We start from the raw sequence: 21,558 nt of genomic DNA on the forward strand, positions 1-21,558 counted from the left end.
TTAGCACTATAGGAGTTATTCTCTATATGTATCCACTATAAAAAAGGAGAGGTGAAGTCATGCAGAAAGTAACAACTGTGCGTGTGAGCTATAAAGTGCTCTCATACTCACGGAGTCCTTGCCAACACTCCTGCTTAGTTCTTTACATCAATTCTAACAGTAAGTCTGCTTCTTCCATCTACTCAGGCTACACTAAACACTCAATTAGAGCTTTTTTGGTCTTCCCAGTTTTATTTTCAACAACGTTCAATTTGATTTACCCTCGCCTCGAGTTATTTCTCCCATTTGTGCTTCTTTTGACCTTTTTCCATTCCTTCCTATCCCATGCTGACCCCTTACTCTGCAGCTCTCAACTCTCCGGTCTCTCTAGGGATTACAAATGGCCTTCTCTTCTTTATAGTTAGTTTACGGTTATGTGCATCTCATGCTTTTTCTGAAAACAATCCCCAGTATTGGTGCAAATAAAGCGGCAAATGCATTTCACATCAAAAATCCCTCCTGTGTCATAACCATGTCATACAGGAAGTGCACTGACGTCACTAATCTTTTCCAAGCAAGGGAAGAATTTTGAACATTAGGACTCAAATTCAATTAAACAAATAGTAAGATCTTAACATACTAAACTAAAATATAGCTTATATTAAAAAACATCATTGTCAGTATTTAGCTAAAAGTAGTGCTAGGTCAAAAAGGTCAAAATTCAGACAAGCATCAGAGCGGAGTCCAATGGGGCAGTGTTGTCAGAATGCACAGTTTCCCTTACATTATGCATCATGACTACAAAATGTAGATTATTGCTTGTGCCAAGTCATGTTCAGTTCTGGTTGACGGACTGCAGTGGGCTGACAATGGGCTGAGCGAGTGCTAGCACTTTTGAGGCTTGGCCTGACTCATTCTTGGCTGGAACCAAAGCTATCTGTTCATCACTGCCACTTCCCTCACAGCGCAACGCAAAGTAAATTAAATCATCGGCCCACAAACGGCGCCTCCTTTGTCACATGGAGAAAAATGAGAGCCGACATGACAGCCAAGTATGAGAGATGTCTAAGCGCTACAAGCAATACTTACTAATATTTACCACGGAGGAATGGAAACCAAGAGAGCAAGAGAGTGACAGAAACAGACCGTCTGTACATCTGTGATAGACAAAGATAGTGTGTGTGAGAGAGAAAGGGGGAGGAGTAATGATCCCTGGCATGGCAAAAGAGGGATTGGCTGCATGGATGTCAAGGTGACACAACAGGGCTGTGAAAAAAAGTGTTTACCCATAATCCCACGTGCCAGTGCATTAGATAAGTGCATCATCCTATCGAGGTGATGGACTCCCTGGCTGTCTATCACATGATCCAAGAGACCACAGTTGCCAGCTAGAACATTAGAAACTTATCATAGGGTAAAGGAACTTCAAAAATATATGCCTTTTGAATATGTTCACATTTCATTTGCACACAGGCCATTATTATTGCAAAACTTGAACAGGGATAACATTCAAAATAATCTATTAAATGGTAAATATCTATTAAAAGTTACATTAGTTACATTCCTTATTAGCAAAACAATGGCCCTACTTTAATGCTCATATTCATCTTCTGGGAAACATCTGTGCTAAATTTCATTGGAATAAATCGGATCGTAGTAGTCATATTTCGGTCTGCCTTAACATTGCATCAGCTACACCAATTTACTTTTGTCCTGGCTTACATGTGCTAAAATGAACTTGTATGATACGGCATTTCCCTCTAGAGCAGTTGAAGTCCCTGCAGCATTATGCCAACACAAATGCCTGGAGACCCCCACACCTGCAAAATATGTGCAAATCCTTTCCTTCTTTAAGTATAACCTGCAGCAGCCATCCCTTGAAGACCACCCCTCTCATTTACCCCCTCACATCGAGATCTAGTTTAGGTCGCAGCTCCTTCTCTTTCTCAGCTCCCTCTGTGGAAACACAGCACCATAATAGGATGATGGCTGATCAACGGGACTACAGCGAGAGGTGTCTCAGTGCTGCTATTTTTTTTTGCTTGCGTCATCAATATCCTTGCAGTTTCCTGCTGTATGAAGCCGGCCGTGGATGATTGATGAGGACTCGGTAAGAGCAGAATGAGCTGCTAACCATCTTCATTGGAGCAGAAACATACCTTCCAAAGAAATTGTGAAATAATTCCTGCTTCATTTATTTTATTTCATACGTAGAATTTGTTTTACTCTGGACCAATGTATGGCACAATGTGAAATGTATGTGAAAAGGATGGTTGGTGCCACAGAGGCATGGGGTAATAAAGTTATACATTAAACAAAAACAGAGACCAAGTCCACTTGTTGCACAACTAGCATTAATTGGCATATGCTGACAATGGCTGGAGTTTGCTTGGCTGATTTGCACAACAAGTCCACAAATGGTCAATTCAACAATATTTAAAGGCCTACTGAAACGTTTTTTTTTTTTTTTTACTTAAATGGGGATAGCAGTTCAGTTCTATGTATATTACTTGATCGTTTGGTGAAATTCTTGTATTTTTGGGGAGCACGTACAAGCAGAATAATTGAACAGAAAGAAAAAATGGTTTTTATCAGCCGGCGAGGACCTTCTCAAAACAGTCTGCCTGTGACGTCACGAGTGTAGCTGTACCGGTGTTGCAACCATGGCTAGAAGTACTAGTGAGAGTGATTTCAGCGAATATTCGTCTGTTTCTGTTGGTGCTGAACACGACGAAAGGAGTCCATTTATTAACAAATAGTAATAATAATGTCAATGACTAATACAAAAGTCAATTCTAGATACATGTACGTAACAGTACAGGTGGCCACTGCCACACCGCACACAAGAGATCCATTAAAAAGCTGCCCCAGCCCTACTATTTCACAGTTCATAGTACAAAGTCAGAGAGTAGGAGGACTGCATCACTGGGATGCATGGTCTACAAAGCACTTATGATCATGTGTATAGATTAGACACATGTGGATTATATTTATATTAGCTGCAGAAGGCCGCAATGCATCGCTTCCCACTCGCGATTTTCATCATTTTAGCCTAGAATTGACAAAGCAAAACACGACAACACACACCGGCAACAATGGACGCCAAACTTGTGGTTACACTCGTGACGTCACGACGGAGCTCCGCCCCCAAGGGTCTCAAACAAGAACGTTTCCAGGGATTTCCTGGCGCGCAATTTTAAATGATGTGTGTGTAAACATGTGTATGTGAGTATTGGGGTGCTGGGGGGGGTTGTTTTCTGCTGCCTTTTGTTTTGATTACTGTATGTGTGTTCTACATTTATGTGTATAATGTGAAAATATAAGAAAAATCTTGATGACAAAAAATACAAATTATGAAAAGAGATTTGGTTGACTGTCCGTGGCCAAAATGCAATCTCGGAATGGATCAGCGTTTGTCTGATGATCCTTTAGCTTTTTTATTATCTTTATGTTAGCTGCTTTTGTAGATGTCATCTCTTAACTCTAGCACGGGAGAGGAAGCTGTTCCCCGGATGTCCACAGGCTACACCATGCGCCAGATATTTGGCCCTAACCCACAGGGCTAAATAATCATCAGAATGTTAACAGAGACCGGATCTCAGATGACTATCATGTAATCAGTTATTAGTTGGAATTTCCCAACTTGAGATCAGGTTTCATCACCGTATTAAAGGCTCTGTGTACCTGTTAGTAGTAAACTAAAAGGAAAGACAAAGGTCTCATTCATCCTACCTCAACTGAATCAGATTTCTTTTTAGAAGTGTCAAAACTGATCAACTGTTCAAACTGAAATTCCACTTCCTGTAGATGGTCCACCTGGTGTTGTACTTATCAGCTGACATGTCACATGGTTGAAGTACAACTCCTAAACAGATCCCTATAAAACCAGACAGAAGCTTCTGTGTGTTTGTGTGAGTGTAAGTTATGGGTTTTCCAAGAACCTACTAAACAACAACAACCAGCTAAAGATAGAGCTGCAGCAGAGAACAGCAGGTTGTTTCTCATATACCCACAACTAGAAAACAACAATGAAGATAGACGACCCTATCAGCGGAATCCAGAGTCTGAAAGACAACTGACATACTCTTCTGATTCTCGTCATTTGGAAATGATATTCCCGGCTAACTTGATTAGCTTCCCTTTTGCTATTTAAAGTAGTAGGACAATAACTTACAAAATCGATCGGTATCTTTTTGTTTCAATTCTTATTTAAATCCTTACAGTAATCACATTGAAATATTCAAACTCAAGACCCAGAGTTCTTGGAATCGACTCGACATATCCTGTATGTCTCTAGGTACAACAAGTTGTCTATCTAAAAGCTTTTCTGGGTTATGCTGTTTGTGTGCTCTAAGAGGTGTATTAATCATTAATACTACGGTGCGGCTGATGATGATTACTATTACAGGAAAATATTTCATTCACACATAAATAAAATGTTAAAAATACTAAATTGAATCTTGCAGGACATCTCACTAAGACTGATGGTGAAAGTTACACAACAATAAAATACAGTCTTTTTTTGCCTCATGTGAGACAGCACTGCTTTCTTCCGGCTCTCTGTTTACTGTCTTTCCCTCTCTGCTTGTAAACCAATGCTCCCACTTTAAGCTAGCAGTGGTCATGCAGCGGTGCTTGCAAATTCAGACAAGATGCTTAATGAGCGTCTTCATTTCAAAACAGCCCACTGCGAAAGTGAGCATGACTCTCACCAACTTTCAGGCAAAGCCGCGACGAGGGTGAAAAATAGGAAGTGTATGATTACGCCCCTTTAAATCCGACTCTAATAACCTCCATTCTAATGCTGCCCAAGCTCTTCCTCTTTGTTCAGCGGACAGAGAGAAGGAAGAACATGAGGCAGAGCTGAGTTACACTCAGGAAAGTGTGACAGGAAACTGTTTAAGGGGTAAAAAAAACATGTTTAGGTACATGTAAACTTACCAGATCTGACTCCTCACTGCCGGAATGATACATTTCTGCCCTATCGACTCCCGGCTGGGAGAAAACCTCAGCTGCTGCCCATCTCCTCTCGGAGCACAGCAACTCCGCTTCCTTGCTCCTACAAATCCCCTTGTCCCCGCTCCAGAGGGGAACTTCTCCTCTGGAGCCCCAAGGAGATAAAGTTGGAGCCGGACAAAAAAAGGAAGTTCCTCTCAGACCCTCTTTGGCCTACTTTAGTCCCTTAGAGGCAAAGAAAAGAGCAGCGTCTTTCCCACGCTGGTAGAACACTCCTACAGAGCGCAGCAACCGTCCTCCAGCCCCAAAAACAAGCCCCCTACCCCCTGCCCCTCTCCCCTCCCACACACACATATACATACACTCTCTCTGTTTCACACACACATATATTCTCACTGTTACACACACACACACTCTCTCTGTTACACATACACGTATACATACACACACACACACACACACACACACACACACACACATATACATACACTCTCTCTGTTACACACACACACATACACTCTCTGTTACACACACACACATATACATACACACACATACATACACTCTCTCTGTTACACACACACACACACATATATACACACACACACACACACATACATACACTCTCTGTTACACACACACACACACACAGTTAGGAAGTAAGATCTCTGGAACAGGGCCGGACGAAAAATTCCAGAAAGCAGCTGCAGAAGCTTTTTATGTCGGAGTGTGTGATCTGGGGAGTTTACATGTGTTCCCTTAAAGAGGTTCCGCAGAGGAGAGGAAGGCTGAAGGACTTGAACTCACAGTATAGTCTCGACACATGTTGTTGGGACCAAAACGTCAGGAAGTAATTATCTTCAGTACATCGACGAAATGCCATATTTACTTTCATCATGAAGGGGACCAAAGTCATTGAAACTTTCCGTTGGGTCACTTGATGGTACCATTAAGCTAACATTAAAAAATAAGACAAAAAGGAAGTTACTTTGTAAACATAGAGCGCACTACAAACTCCTACATCCATAAAATTAAAGCCGTATAAAAGTTGGTTTCGTAATGAAGTGACAGATTTCTATTACCAGTCAGTGTGAAGCAGCTGGTTTGCATCTTAGAGACTTTAGTGGTTAATGTAAAAAAAGGACATTTAGTTCAAAGAATCTCTTTGTGATCTGACACTAGACACACTAGCTGTGATGTGTGTACGCTGCAGCTACGTCACAGTTCATGCAGTTAATAGATATTCTATTAAAGTCGTTTCACATGAGTCAAGGCAGGGAGCTGGAATCTGTCAAAGCTGAGTCATGAGTTCTGAAAGTGAAACCATTACTAATTGAAATATTTCTGTTAAAAAACGGCAGCAACAACAGAGGAATGCAGCCATGTCTCAGAGAAGAAAACAATCCATTCAAACAGCACAGATGAGAATCAAATAGTTTTAAGTCCAACCTGTAAGATAATAAAACTATAAAACTACAAGCTCTGAGCTTTATTTGACAACGCAGCAAAGCCCAGATTTGTATTTCTCAGTTGGGAAATAATGTTTTCTGGGCGGCCCATCCTAAATCCTGGATTATATTGTGTTTGAGCGGGGTTAACCCCTTTTTGAGGATTATCATCCAGAGTGTGTGCTCGGCACGTGTCAAACTGTGGGATAGTTATCCTCATTTCACCAGAACAATCATTTCAATTCCTACTTTGTGTGCCACAAAAACACTTAATATGGTTCAATTCAAAGTATGTCTAATGGTTTACACCAAAAACAGCAGGATGACTTACTGCATCCAGTCACAGTTTGCAGCATGCTTTTCTGGCTATTACGACCCACAATCCTTTGCGCAGGGGGATGCATGTGCAATAGGGTCAGAGATGCAATGTTCTGAAGGGGAAGTATAGCCCAATTGTATGCATACTGCATGTTGTTTTACATATGTTTAAAGAACAGCTGGAAATGTACGTTTCCAAAAGTCCACGTTGACAAATTCACATCAAAAATACAGCAATTAAATTGACTGTCATAAGGGAAATAAAAGCTGCAAGTACTCTCCTTTGAGAACGTGAAACCAGTGATCTTTTGCATAGAATACATCACAGTTTGTAGCCCTATTTAAACCCAGCAGTGGACTTGAGGTCAAGGTAAATGAAAGTGAAAAGCAGACTCTAATTAAGCTCAGCCCCGGGGGTACAAACCTCCACATGCTGAGCTTTGTGACAGTTGATAAGGAGGTGTGATCTGGTGCCTCTGAATGCTCTCTAAAAATGTCTTCAACACCTGCTGGAAAGCCAAAGCAATAAAGAAAATCAAAGGGAGATCCTTTTCAATTGTGATTTTAAGATGCCATCTAATCAAAATAACGCATAAAGCTACAGTATGCTTATTGACCATGCTTAGCTCCAGCTATCCCTGCCAGCATTTTTATGCTGAGACCACCGACACTAAAGTTAACTAAGCCCAATGTGTTAAAGGGCCTCAACAAACATACACTGTGTAACCAAATTAGCTAAAGTAAATAAAGCTTTACTGTAAATAGGTTGCTTATTTTGTGGAATTACTTACTACAAAAGCATTCTCCACTGCTGACAGTAATTACCAGCCTCTCTGAATGGGTTCCCTGAGTGGGATTTGACAGATCAATGTCTTCCAGTTATGCCAGCGCTGGGAAGTGAGTGTTGGCGTTGCCTTTGGCTTATCGATCAGTACACATGCACACAGTGACGTCAGCAGGCCTTCACACTGACAAGCACATAAAGGGCAGACAAGGGTACCTTACAGAAACCAGCGTACAGTAATTGGACCATGAGGCGGGATCAATACAACATCCAAATGTGTTTCACTGGGGGAAAGAGTGACATTGCTAACAGTTGTTTCCTTTCATTACACAGTATCTAAAGAGACACCTTGTGCAGTGCGAAAGGGACTGATGGTGGACTAAATTCTGAAAATCTGCTGCACTTACATTTTGCGTAACAGAACAGCCCTGCAATAAATCCTTATATCGACACTTCGAAAAAGCCTCTACGCAAACTGAGCATTATAACCATCATGAAAGCAGAATTTATTGCAGGTGCATTCGTTTTAGTTACGGTACGGGTAATGAATGTAGATGTGCAATTAAAGTTTGCAGCTGAGATACGATATAAGAGTAACTGAATATTACTGACATGAAAACAATATTATTAATTCTGTTTAAGAGGATAAAGTGATATTTGGTATATTGTTATTATTAATAAACATCCCAAGTGAAGATCAAGGTCATTCATGTGTATGTTTTCTAGTTGTTGGACGATAATGACTGCTATAACAGCAGTATTTGTTTGCTAATAAAAACGCTCTTCATTAATTCCTATGGGTGGTAAGCGATTATAAATGACTCTCCTAAATCTACATTCCTTAAGTATATTTTTTATTAAGGCTGCAAACAACAACAATGTATTAACCTTACTGTCCATTATTCTCACAATTCAAATGGATTGAACGTTTGGTCTATAAAATGTCAGAATCCATATCAGGACCTCTCACACTTTCAGACTGGTGTGCCTTCATGGTGGCCGACGCTCGACATTAAAAGTAAACACTCCAAAACAAAACCTCTCTACTCTGCCAAACACTTGCCAGTGTTGGAGCACTTTGGACCATAAGTGTAGCTGCATTACATCAATACAAGATTTAATACTGAAGACATCTCGACACAAAATAAAACAATGCCAGACACTGAGGTTAGTTGATGGATTCTGACCTGGAGCATCTTGAGTGAAAAAAGCAAGATCTAACAACATAAACGTTGTTTTGTTTTTAAAAACGTGCTATTATAAAAGTCCATGATTCATTCAATAGATATTATTGAAGATTTGTCAGAAGGGCTTGACTTGCCAAGAATGCTGTTACACTAATGAAACTGGACTTCAAGTGATTTTGGATAAATCCATTTCCCTGGAAGAAAAAGGAAAAAGCCAGTGGCTCCCTATAGGCATATATCTTTGTTGTCCAAAACATACAAATGCAGTAAAATCATCTATTTAGCAAATGCAGCAAACTGAATCCAGTATGTTTCACTCAACAAAACAAAGCTCATCTTCCCTCACATCACACTACATGTCAGATTGACGCCTGAGTTGATACAGACGTGTGTGTTAAATATGTAGCTGGCCAGCTTAGCTTAGAATAAGACTGGAAACAGTGGAAAGAGCTAGCCTGGAGAGCGAGATTCCACTGTTCCTGCATGAATAATACCCAGCTCAGAAAGAAGAATCCATGCCGGGCCCCAGGGACCGTGATTCACATCTAATGAAACCCTAAGGGCCGGCAGCCAGCAGCTGACTGACGTTACCTAGCTACAACACACGCCAGGCCACTTGAGCCATGGGACCATCTCTAATTACAGACAATGACAAAAAAAAAAAAGAGTCAGAGGGAGTTAAAAGGAGAGAGACGAAGATGGAGGATGAGAAAGAAAGATGGAAGGCCCAACTCTTCTGTGTACTGCTGCTTTCAAAGGTTCGACAGCCATTTCTCCACCAAAGGGAAAACCTGAGAAACCTGTGCACACTTAATTTAACACTGCTGTTCTTCTAACCCTAACAGTCTATATAACTGACAGACAAAATGCCTTAGCCTGTCAATATGGTATTAGACCAGGATATTTCCAGTTGAGAACAAAGGTTAAAGTCAAAAGTTGAGCAAAGCTTACCCTTCCCAAGATGTGTTTAGTCAGTGGAGACAAGGATAACTTGTCAAGCATGCCCAAGGGAATGAAGATCATGAGCTCAGAGTTGATGTACGGCGAGTGGGAGCAAAAGATTTAATGACTTCTGAAGCGCTGACATGTACAGCGGTGTACAGCGTTTGAAAGCTGTGGTGTGAGTGTGTGCCGCTGAGTCACATCACGCACGCTGAACACATCAACACATCGGCTGTCCCACATGGAGTCATAGGAAAAACTCTTCAGCCGGCAAATTGAGACCGCTGTGACCAAAACAGTCACGCAAAGACTGGCAGAGGGCGATACACTCACATAATGAACACAAACACACTTTTACAGTAACTTCCAAGTAGCAGATATGATGGACGTTCAAGACACACACATTATACACATTTTGCTTTGTGATTAGCAATTCAGAAAATATTGATTCCTTTTCTGTCACATAACAGATACCCTTGCTTGTACACTTTCCGTCAATGAAAGCCACTTTGGTGTGCTACTCTGGTGCTCAGAATCTGTTCAGTGAGAAACGATCATCTGCTTTGTCGTCACATGTTTCTCAACACCGAGCATCTTTACAGGAGGGAGGGAACGATCCACAATGCACACAGTAACCCCCAAGGCGAAGATTGCTTGTGTCCACTTGATCCCCCCCGACTCACTTTGTGATGATTGCTTCTCTCAGTAAGGAGATTTAAAATCTGCTTCTGCCTTTCAAACAATCCAGGATTTAGAGAAGAATGCACAGACATGAAACATGTTCGGAAACAGTTCAAATGTGTTCTTTATACCTAGAAATATTTAATATTACGAATAATCATCCTGGGGCTTTATTTTTTTGCAGACTTTCCTATTAATCCTAGCCTTTTCTCATGTGATTACTTGATAATCTGACTAAATGCGAGGATGCCGTGGAGTTTTTCGCCACTATCACAGCTATGGAGAAATGATTTTACAAGTGGCTGTATGATGGTTTGGTGCATCCCTCACATGGACACTCAGCAGACATTGCACCCCAGACAAAGCCAGTGATGAAGACTGACAGCTAAAAAACATGGATGTATCAGAGCAATATGATATGCAAAATCTGTATTTTATGATAAGGAAATGCAATCAACATGCTTTTCAGGCTTAAGATGGGGAGTATCACTAAATAAATATGAACATAACTTTGTTAGAAAGACATCTTCACAGGACATATTTAAACCCTTTATAAAATACATGGAATAGAAAATAAATTACTTTGGTTGAAATTGTCAAAAGCAGTTATTGCTTAACCTCAAGGGATCAGAAGTTAAGAGATTTCAGAAAACCTGCCCTACATTGTGTGTCATGACAATAGATTACATCATGCTTCTCCAAACCTTATAAATCAGTTTTTAAATAAAGGATTTAGCTGCATGACCTGACTCTTTCACAAAACTGTATCTGCACTTGGAAACAGAAAGGCAACCCTGCAGATTGTCTTTCACCTGAGAGCATCAATGCTTTTATACAGGACTAAAAAGGCAGAAATTCCCGCTTGCAGCCATGATTAAAAGCTAAGCTGTACTTATAGGAGGTGCATTCCTGTCAGTATAGGCCCTCTGTTAACTACCTCACAGACAGGACGACTGGATGTCACAGACAAAACTGCACATAGCAAAGAATCCACAAACGGAGAGAAAAGCCCTCTGAGCTTTAACAAAAACAACAACAATCTTGTGCTACAACTAATAGTAAACGCTCTGGGTAGAGTAGTAAGCTCGGATTTACACAGAAACAAGAACAGGTTGAGTGTTTGTTTTTTACCTTCGGCTTCTTAGACATGCTCGTTCTCCCACAATGCCCGGGACACCTGTGTCGCCTCTCCGTTCCACAGCGACTGTAATGAATTATGCAAATCCCCTGGTTTTTGTTCAGAGTACCATGACCCAGGGGTGCAAGCAGCTGACGCCTGGCATACAAAAAAAAACGGGATAACACTGACTGATGCGCTAGCTTGGAAAATTGCTCTAAAAAACAACCGGTGTCACATTTCTAGAGAGAAAATGAGATGTGGTCATCTTCAAGAGCTCTTCCAACAGCAAGTGTCATGCCTGTTGGTGTAGTAAAGAGTGTATGAAGGATAACACACACACACACACAGACACACACACAATCAAGTGTTTAAGCTGTGCAGTGTCATGGCTAGTGTTTCCTTCAGCTGGCCGGGAATTAAGCTTTAATTTGATAGCCTGACATCTGTTGCATGGTCAACCCAACTACACAGCGCTATAAGAAGCAGACAGAAACACACACCAGCCCTAAAACTCCGGAAACACTCTGTCAACAGATACTTTTTGTGATAGTGTTCCTGTTTGATGCTGAGCTGCCCGGCTGCAGTGGCAGAACTGACCGCTGTAGTAAAACATGTGACCTCTTGCAGCTGTACATGTGTGGCCAGACAGACAGGCTGTAACAGCACCATCTGGAGTCCTAATCCGCCCGGCACTGCCCACCCCTGTGATTATGAATGTGGCCCTCAAAGTCATTAGGCTTATTGGAAGGGGAAGTATATACCTGGGATCAGCGCACTGCAGAGGAGCAACAGCTGCATCGCTAAAAAGTGCATTTTCTGCAAAGAGATAAGTAAATTCACAGAAGGGAGGTTTAAAAATATGACAAAAAACCTCATATTCTACACACAGAGACGCAGTCAATGTGCAACCAACTACATTGTAAAAAAATATCCACAGAAATGAAAATGGCTGCACTTGTCAAAGACTATAATATATAGTCGTGTTTTCTAAACATTACAGCTTTCATCACGTGATCTAATTATTGACTGATGGTTTTAGGATTATACATTATATATTATGGTTAAAAAAGTCCATTCTACTTTATTAAGATCAATGGTGCTAAAACAAACAAGCAGACTGGGTTGTTAAAAACACTGAGTGAAACAGTTTTGTGTCAAAAATGTGAATCTCTCCGATGCTATTCAACTGCAGCTACTTTTTGCTGAGTGTGTTTTTCCTGATAACCCTCCAGATGCTACCCAGTTAAAGTGTACTGCCAGACAACGCTGATGCATTTTTAAAAGCAATCAAATGAAATGTTACTTTGAGTCAAATGAAAGATCCCTCTCAGTTTGAACATTGTTGGAAGCATTTGCTATAATGCAAGTACACAACTCAAAGTAAACGGTTTCTGAGACCTGCTCAATTATACAGTACCTGCTAGTAAGCTACATTAATGGCTCATTTGGACTGAGAGGCAGCACCGGGGCTTCTTCACCAGACACTGAGATACTTTAAAAGGTGCTCATCTTTCCAGCTCTGTGCGTGGAGGAATGATCAGGTTCATGGTGAGGACAGAGAGGTTTGCTGCAGAGAGCAGCAGCGTGACATATGCGGCATATGGGTGGGTTGAGCAAAAGTGGAGCAGTGTTTCCCTCCGGAGGAAAACACATATGTAGATCCCCTATTCATGCACATGTGCACACGTACAATATACTGGACAAAAAAGTCATCACAACACAAACGCCTGTTTAGGAGAACACAACATATGGAGGAGAATCAGGCCGCAGGTTCATCACGCCATGATTGTGTCACTTGCACCTGACACACAGTGACTCCACCAAGAGGGGGGGGGGGGGGCACAACTGCAGACTCAAGAGCGAGAAAATGGTTTTAAAGTGTACAAACAGAAAGATGGTAGATTATGGAGAAACTCCATCACATCCTCTCCTCCCTGCCCCACCCCCTTTTTCCCCCAAGTAGCTGATTTCATCCTCGCAAAGCCACTCTCACTTTAATCTCCCCTGATCCGTCTACACTGGCAAAGACTCAAATATCAAACTGACACATGTTCAAAGAAACCTGGGACAACATGGAAGACAATACAAAGTTTACCTGCTGCTTTTATAAGAAGAAAGAGATGCATACTGTTTAGATTTGGCCGACAAAACAACCGTTGTATTTCCTTTAACAGAGTTTGCAGAATGATAACCAGATTTGATAAAGTGGGCACGTAGTAGCTTGTAGTTATATAATACCTAAATCTCTAAGCCTCTCTTTGGAATAGCCACCGGGCACAGGAGCATCAGAGACCCATGGGAATATACTCTAATAGTCTCTACATAATCTGTTAAACCGGAAAATCGAATCAATTGTGATGCCCAAAATGCTACATGGCTTGTTGTTTGGAAAGGAGTACAGCATAGATAGAAAACACCACATGAAGGAGAAGTATTTTGAAGAGTAAAACTGCACCCACACACCTCACTTACCCACGAGACATTTTTATTCTTGGTTTGTTTGCTCATGGCAACGAGAGCAGGCCGGTAACAAGAGGAGCCCCCTCCTCAGCAGATTTCAGCCCCGCAGCCTGTTGTGTGCGCAGGTGTGAGCGGGATCAGGGGTGAGGGCCGGGGGCACGTCGCGCTCAGCCATAGATCATCATCTGCCACGCAGACCAAAAACGCCTGCTCTGACCGCACCCAGCATCAGTCAGCAGGACAACGACAAAGTTCTCTTCACGTGGCAAAAGAAAAGTCAGGCAAAAAGTCTCTTCCTCCTGACAGCACACAGTGACCTGATGGACTGATTATGCATTCATGCCGAGTATGAATATGAAACATCCCAGCAGGTTTAACCCCGCCCTGCTGAGCCTCAGCGCGCGCCCAATCGCCGTGCAGATCTTTGTGGCCGGCTCCCGAGGGTGAGCTTATAGAAGCATTAGGATGAACATGAGGAGAACAAGGCTCGGAGCTTACATGCAGGACCTCCAGAAAAAAAAACAGGAAGAAAATGAGGGAAACTACAAGTAATTGACCTGGTCTTCGTATTCTGTTGGTGCACTCATTATGTTCCCCTCTTTTTTTCCCCACTATTTTCCTGTCCTCTTCACCTACTTTATCTCACTTTCCTTACACCCTCTCCTTCCTTTTCTCTGGGGGATGTGTTCTCGCCCAGCTGGTACCTGTTGTCATGACACCTCTTTGCTAAGAGACAAGTGCTGTCAGAGAGAAAAGAGGCTGGTTAAAAAAGGGATTCCTTATCTCTTTCTTTCATCGGTTTCCATTCAGTGGCAGAATTAGGTCTAGTCTATAAAACTTCTCCTGACTTTCTCCCCTCTTACCTCTCACACATCTGATAACTCACCCCAACTCTCTCCTATCTTCCTCTCTCTTGCACCATCAGCTCCTCTCCCCCCACTTCACACCCATGGCTGTTCGTTTGCACAAGTGGATCTGGATTACTTTAAAAAGAGCAGTGGAGAGTTTTGAGGCTATGTGCTTGGGATTGGATTGGCTACACTTGAGGGGAACTGAATTTCAGAGAAGAGGAGTAAGGATATCCAGATCAGCAGTGGGAGAAAAGACACACTGTACATGAACAACTGGCAGAGTTTAGAGGGAAGGTGTGAGTATACAGCTTTGTCTTAATTCAAACCCTTTAGAGATACTTTTTAGACTTTTTCTAACTTATTATTATACTTTTTCTGTCCCATTTTATAACAATTTGAACTTGTAAAAGAAATGCTATATAGAGTTAATATTACTACTACAAATGATCAAGAATTGGGTATTGGTATTTCCCAAATATATATATTTTTAAATGCCTTCATTGAGGCTGAAACTTCTCTCCATTAACTGATTGGTGATTAAGTGTATAAAAAGTTGAGAAACAGTAGAAAAATGGCATTTAGAATTATTCAGTGGCCATACAAATGCCTTCAAATGCTTATTATGTCTGATTCAAAGTTTAAATCAGACAGCTTATGCTTAAATATTTGGCATTTTCTCTTGAATTTGGAACAATAAATAATGACAAACTAATAATCCATTGATAAATATGTTGTTGTAAAATGACTGATGACAACCACCAAATAACAGATACATCATTTAAACCCCAATACCAGTTCAGGGTCTTAAAGCAGGACTTTCCACAGCTCCAGATCCATTTTTAACGTCCGTCGTTCTAATTAGCGGTCTGTAGTGTCCATATGGGCCGGCAGCCCTCCTCTGGTGCACAGGCTTGTCTGCATGTCTCTAATGTTAATTGGCCTCTCAGAACATCTGCTCCTGTTTTAAGTGATGCTCGCTTTGCCCTCGCTGCCCCTCGCTGTCTGAGGTGCCAGTTTAATGGGCACAAGCTGCTCCTTCATCTCTCTAATGATGGCATGATTGTCCATTTTGTTGCGGATGCTTTACCTTTTGCATGTACTTATTGGACACATGGTGGAGCATAAAGATTGGGATAGGTGAAAGGGAGTGATGGTATCAAATGTAACTTAAGTGAACCATAAACTAAAGAATAACAGCTCCACCACCACAGAGAATCCACTACAGACATATTTCTCCCTAAAGCCATGTGTCGTACTGTAACATAATGCTAATAAATGGAATTAGTGAATAGATTGTGCCAGAAACTGCAAGCCTCACAGAAATGGATGACGGCACTCCAGGCCTTAAAGCAGCTGCTTTCCACTGATAGCAGTGAAGCAGCCAATATGATGTGCTGGAGGAGCGAGTCAAGGCTAAAATTAAACATTTACCACAGGGAGCAAATTACTTCACAAGTATGGATCTCATTTAGTAGGTTGTTAAACGGCACACCAGTAGAGTATGTTCACAATATACATTCACAGACTTCGGCCCCGCAGCATGTGTGTTTGCATTTTGCCGAATTTTCTTGACAAATTAAAGTCAAATGTTTTAACAGAGTGAATTTTGTTTTATCACTCCATAAATAAATGAAATACTATCAACAGCAATAAAAGAAAACACATTTTCCTACGTTTTGAGGAATAAATATGATTTAGATTAGGCTATGAATGATAATTCTCATGATTTCCTTGCAGATTGTATTTAATACAGGCGAGTAATTAATATTCAAAGCTATAATAAATATATGTATTTTGCCGTTAGGTCAAAATCTTTATTTTAGCTAACTCTTACTTGATTGGAGATGTAACTTCTTGTCATATGTATTATAAATATTATCCTGATTATTTATTTACCAGCTTTTGGTGAACATTGGATTTGTTAATGATGTAAATAAAGACTTTATAGACTTTTTAGAGACTAAGTCAATCAAATAGACCTTTTTCTACTCTTAATTTATCTAAATGTTCACATAGATTTTACAGCTTATGGTAAAAGCACACAAAGGAAACAAGGTATAGTAAAAAGGGTGGGTATGTGGTGGTTATTTGGGTGATCAAGACACCTCAAATAATGGATTTTTAAGCAGTCAACAAAATGTCCATAGTGATATATTGGTAAATTGTTGGATTTACTCAAAAAATTAGCTGCGTCTTTCCCCCCATGATTTCACAGTTTCCAGACTAGTGAGGATTTTAAACTCAGACTGCCCGTTGTAACTGATCCGGAGTCAGAGCACACATATTCAGCACAGCGTCACTGACATCAGTGTTTCCAGGCTGCAGTGAAGCTTTACTCTACATGTGCCCTCACAGATATACATCACACTTTCCAGTTCCACAGTGAGGTGAAAGATGATGTAAAAGCAGCAAAAGTCCACCTAAAGTCGAGACATTCCTCGGGGCCTCTGTGGCCAATTAGCTTCTCTGTTTTCGGACATTTCCGTACTTTCTGGAAAAGTGAAAGAACGCACTGCTGCTGCCAAGGAAACCCTGCTCCAGTCTGCGCTGCGCTGGCCCGACACCCCTCCCTGGGCGTGCTTCCCAATGCCTGGAAAACTGGGAATTCCAGCTCTCACTTTCGCCAAGGGAGATTACCTAACCACTAGCACAGTATTTTCTTGGGTTACACAATCTTCTATGTGTTTTCTTAACTTTTTTCATTGTTAATGGTAGATATAATACTCCCAGTTTTATTGATACTTTTTTTCCAAATGTACAGCATGGCAGTTAGCAAGGCTTTACACTTTTTGTCATGTCTTTACTGCAGACAAACATTTAGATATTGAGGTAATATAAGGCAATAAATGGTTATAAAGGGACATTGAAAAGAAGATGATTGCAAAACCACATATCTACTGATCCTAGGATAAGTAAACACAAAGTACCAGAAAACTGAATTTTGAAAATAATAAACCTTGTTTATTCATTGCTATGTTCACTGGCTACTACTGCTGCATCATGGCAAACAGGCAAGCCTAGAAAACCAACAGGGGAATGGGTTGAGGCCTTCTGTGTCCAATTAGTCGAGTTTCCGTGAGGAGTGTCTGGGACTGGCCACTCAGTCTCTGAGACGGAGTCCCATCCGGCCGGGTCTCCGTGCTCCACATTCCATCTAGAGCGGAATTACGTTCCACCCCATTTCAGACGTAAAACGGTGGTTTGGTGCTCCATATTGGAAACATGTGAGAGCTGTGTCACAGAAAGAGTGGCGTGTCACGGCAGCCGGGGTCCTTTCAAGGTCAGCACTGAGTACAGTTACCGGACTATCCTCTGTGAGTCTGGTTTAAACAGTCCTCATCATATTCATTTCAACTTGACCACAGAAATTAAGCACAAACACATGTTGCCAGTGAGACTCCACCATACCGCAAGGTTGGTTTTCACGCGAACACCTTACACATGGGGCTTAGAGCGTCCGGTTTGGAGTATCAACAGCTGGTCCTACATTAATCCACTCAGTCAAATTAAAGCTTACTCACTTGTAGAGTAAATGTTGAATCAACCTACTGCAGCCAGCAAATCCAGATTGTGTAACCAACCACAGCAGACTGCACAGGACCACTACTGTTGTTCCTTCTCTGTAATAACTGGGATAAAGTTGGCGTCCCAAGCTGGACCCTTCAAAGTCCACATTTCTAGACAGGATACGTCACAATGGGCCCAAATGCCTTGGTCTCTTTTCAAAGTCTACTTAAAAGAAACGCAGCCCTTTTTTGGCTTAATTTTCAGAATCACACACAAGTGTATCACTTCCAGTCCTCAGCATTACATAATGCATCACGAGGCCTTCCAGAATTCAAGGGATCCTTCCCTACCTCCAAAAAAAAAGCACTAGCATGGCTCTAATGAAACTTGGTTAAAGGGGGTAGCATGGGCTAAGGCAGAACCTGTGAAATTTCACAGCAGATCTGAATCAATAAATGCATTATTCTTCACTCAAGAAAGATGGCATATACGGTTATCTGTGCAAAAGGCAGAGATGATTGGAAATTCCCACAGGATGGGAGTCAATTTCAGTATTTATCACGTGACTGGGACAGGGCAGAAAATAATGGAAGAAATCGACAAACCAGTCTGAATCACATATAGCACATTCTCAAGTTATTGACTATTATATCACCCAAACACACACTGAGTTTCTCAAATCAAAGAAACCAGCAGTTCTGCCCTCAGCAGGGAATTTCAAACACAGCCTGTTACTATGTCGTTAAACACACATATCCTACTCTATTGCCATATCACCGTTTTGGTCAATCCAAGGATCCTGTGGCTAAATGATCTCTGAACATTTTGTCCAATGAGCTTCTGTCTTTGATATGGGAATGAGACCATAACTCATTTCAGACTGTAAAATAAAAAAAGAACACCTCATGAAAACTTTATATCTGAGCCTTAAGGGCCTAAAGCATTAAAGCTTGCTCTCTGCATGGAAAAGGTGTGTTTATGCATTTATGAATGTGTGTGTTTGTGTGTGAGTGAGAGTGAGTAAAAGTGAAACATGGCCATCTAGTGGTAGAGCTCATATATGGAGGACTATCTTTATCTGCAGTATTGGAGGTATTGAGTATATGAGATACAAATAAAGGAAAACAAAGATCAATAGACACAAATATGCCTATTTTGCTGAGCTCTGTTAGTGAACCTTTTAAAAAAAGGGATATCTTTTTCCTTATTGCTTTACACAATGGTGTCTACAGAAATCCAGCCCACGTGAATGACATACAAAGCCCAGTACTGAAAACAAATGCATCCATCAAATTTAGACACATTTCCTTTACTCTGCATTTCATGATGTCCAAAAGCCACAGTGATCCTTTCCTCAATACACAGCTTTTAAGTCACAACACAAAGCCCTCAGCGGAGTATGTGTCTACAGTGTGAACCCTCCATATTCAACTACATTACAACCTCAGCCGTGTCCCAGAATAAATATGAAATAAAAGATTGATCGTGTCTGGCGGCGCAAACGGAGCTCTGCACAAAACTGTCGGGGCCGGTGCAGCTGAAATATTTCATCTAAATCCTGCAGCAGTAAGGACTGGTTCAGGATAGAGATCTCGCAGGGAGCGGGGGGATCAACATCGAAGGGGGACGCTGGCAGGCAGCCACTGATCCATCCAGTCTGGGGCTTTGAAGCAACACTGTACATTTTCAGTAAAGTTGTGTATGCATTAGAACCTCAGCATGGAGCAGCTCATCATGAAACCATCCTAATAGAGAGCTTTAGGCACATTAGTCCACACATGCTTCTGTCCTAATCTCTCTCACACTCCTCTGTGATAAATCAGCCTGTAACTCACATATGGAAGCTGTGCTCTCCGGCGATGGCCCAGCCCACAGCACGGCATGAAGGGGACCAGGGCGGGGAGGAGCGGACGGCCGTCTCACAGACTCCCTGTCAGGCAGCGGCATCCGCTCAGCCTCGGTCCATGCCGGCACACTTCACCCAGAGGGGTGTTGCGGACCACCGAAAGACGCAGAGGTGATGACGAGGACAGAGGAGTGAGCAGAGAACTGACGTATCCACACCAGCCCCCTACTGCTGTCCACCCACCCCCCACATGTGCGCCAGAGCTCCCCCCAAAATCAGAAACTCTCAGGATTCAAGTCCCCCTTTCTCCTCCTCTTCATCCTCTAACCATCTCCAGACTGTGGCAGTGAGGTGCAGGTTGGACTGTTTACCCCACCCCGGATTCTGTGCCGGCTCCAGCAGATCCTCTGAGCTGCCAAATCCTCTGCAGTGCTGCTGCACTGTGGCAGAGTGGTACAGTGGCAGGCACAGGTTCAGCTGCTGCTGGATTAAGACACACTCATCACCACATACACACACAAGTTCCTTCTCAGCACGGGAAGGAGGTGGAGTTCCTCCGAGTGTCCTTTATTGACCGCTGTCCCTTGCTTCCTAATGGAGGACGCCGCCTCTTTATTCCCCGCCTCCTTTCATCCAGTCAGCTTTAAAAGCTTCACACACACACACACACACACACACACACACACACACACACACACACACACACACACACACACACACACACACACACACACACACACACACACACACACACACACACACACACACACACACACACACACACACACACACACACACACACACACACACACACACACACACACACACACACACACACACACACACACACACACACACACACACACACACACACACACACACACACACACACACACACACACACACACACACACACACACACACACACACACACACACACACACACACACAGACTTTCTTTTTGACTTAAAGCCTTCTTCTTTTCTCAGGTTGTATTGCCTTTCCCTTATTCTTTCCTACTGTGTCGTGCAGTACTCATTAGCATTGCGTTACTCTTCATACGTTCTCCGTCCAGACTGCTACTGGTTTCAAAAGGAGCTGCGCTGTGCTTTCTTAGTGTGTGTGTGTGTGTGTGTGTGTGTGTGTGTGTGTGTGTGTGTGTGTGTGTGTGTGTGTGTGTGTGTGTGTGTGTGTGTGTGTGTGTGTGTGTGTGTGTGTGTGTGTGTGTGTGTGTTTGCAGCAACTCAACTCCGCCTGTGGTGCAGGGGGAAGAGAGTTAGGTCCCGCCGAGTGTGAAGGTGTTCCTGTCACACACCTTCACTCCATTGTGCCCTTCCCCGCTGCGTTCAGGTGATTGAGCCCTGATCAACTGCTGCGGCGTAAGTGCTGCGTCAGCTAAAAGGCAAGGGCACATATCCTCCCTCACCGCCTCACTTTCAAATGAGAGGCACATGTGGCGGGAGGCTGCAGAGGTGATCT

At 42.2% G+C, this 21,558-nt stretch overlaps 1 protein-coding gene across 7 annotated transcripts in view; it reads right to left on the bottom strand.

Annotated features, from left to right (window-relative positions):
• The window catches only part of cacnb2a (calcium channel, voltage-dependent, beta 2a), a 50,711-nt gene that overhangs the window by 20,700 nt on the left and 8,453 nt on the right, over positions 1-21,558 (bottom strand). For 2 of the 7 annotated variants that reach the window (XM_063912616.1, XM_063912614.1), the window contains exon 1: positions 4,921-5,181. The exons of 2 other annotated variants lie outside the window; for them this stretch is intronic. In XM_063912616.1, the coding sequence (XP_063768686.1) occupies positions 4,921-4,953 (33 nt within the window). In that variant the 5' untranslated portion in view covers positions 4,954-5,181. Of the gene's footprint in view, positions 1-4,920; positions 5,182-13,878; positions 14,081-20,068; positions 20,132-21,558 lie in introns of those variants that run through there. 3 more of the 7 variants (XM_063912611.1, XM_063912612.1, XM_063912613.1) reach the window with 3 other exon arrangements.

This window comes from Eleginops maclovinus, chromosome 21 (genome assembly GCF_036324505.1).
Source record: "Eleginops maclovinus isolate JMC-PN-2008 ecotype Puerto Natales chromosome 21, JC_Emac_rtc_rv5, whole genome shotgun sequence".
Taxonomy (NCBI): Eukaryota; Metazoa; Chordata; class Actinopteri; order Perciformes; family Eleginopidae; genus Eleginops; species Eleginops maclovinus.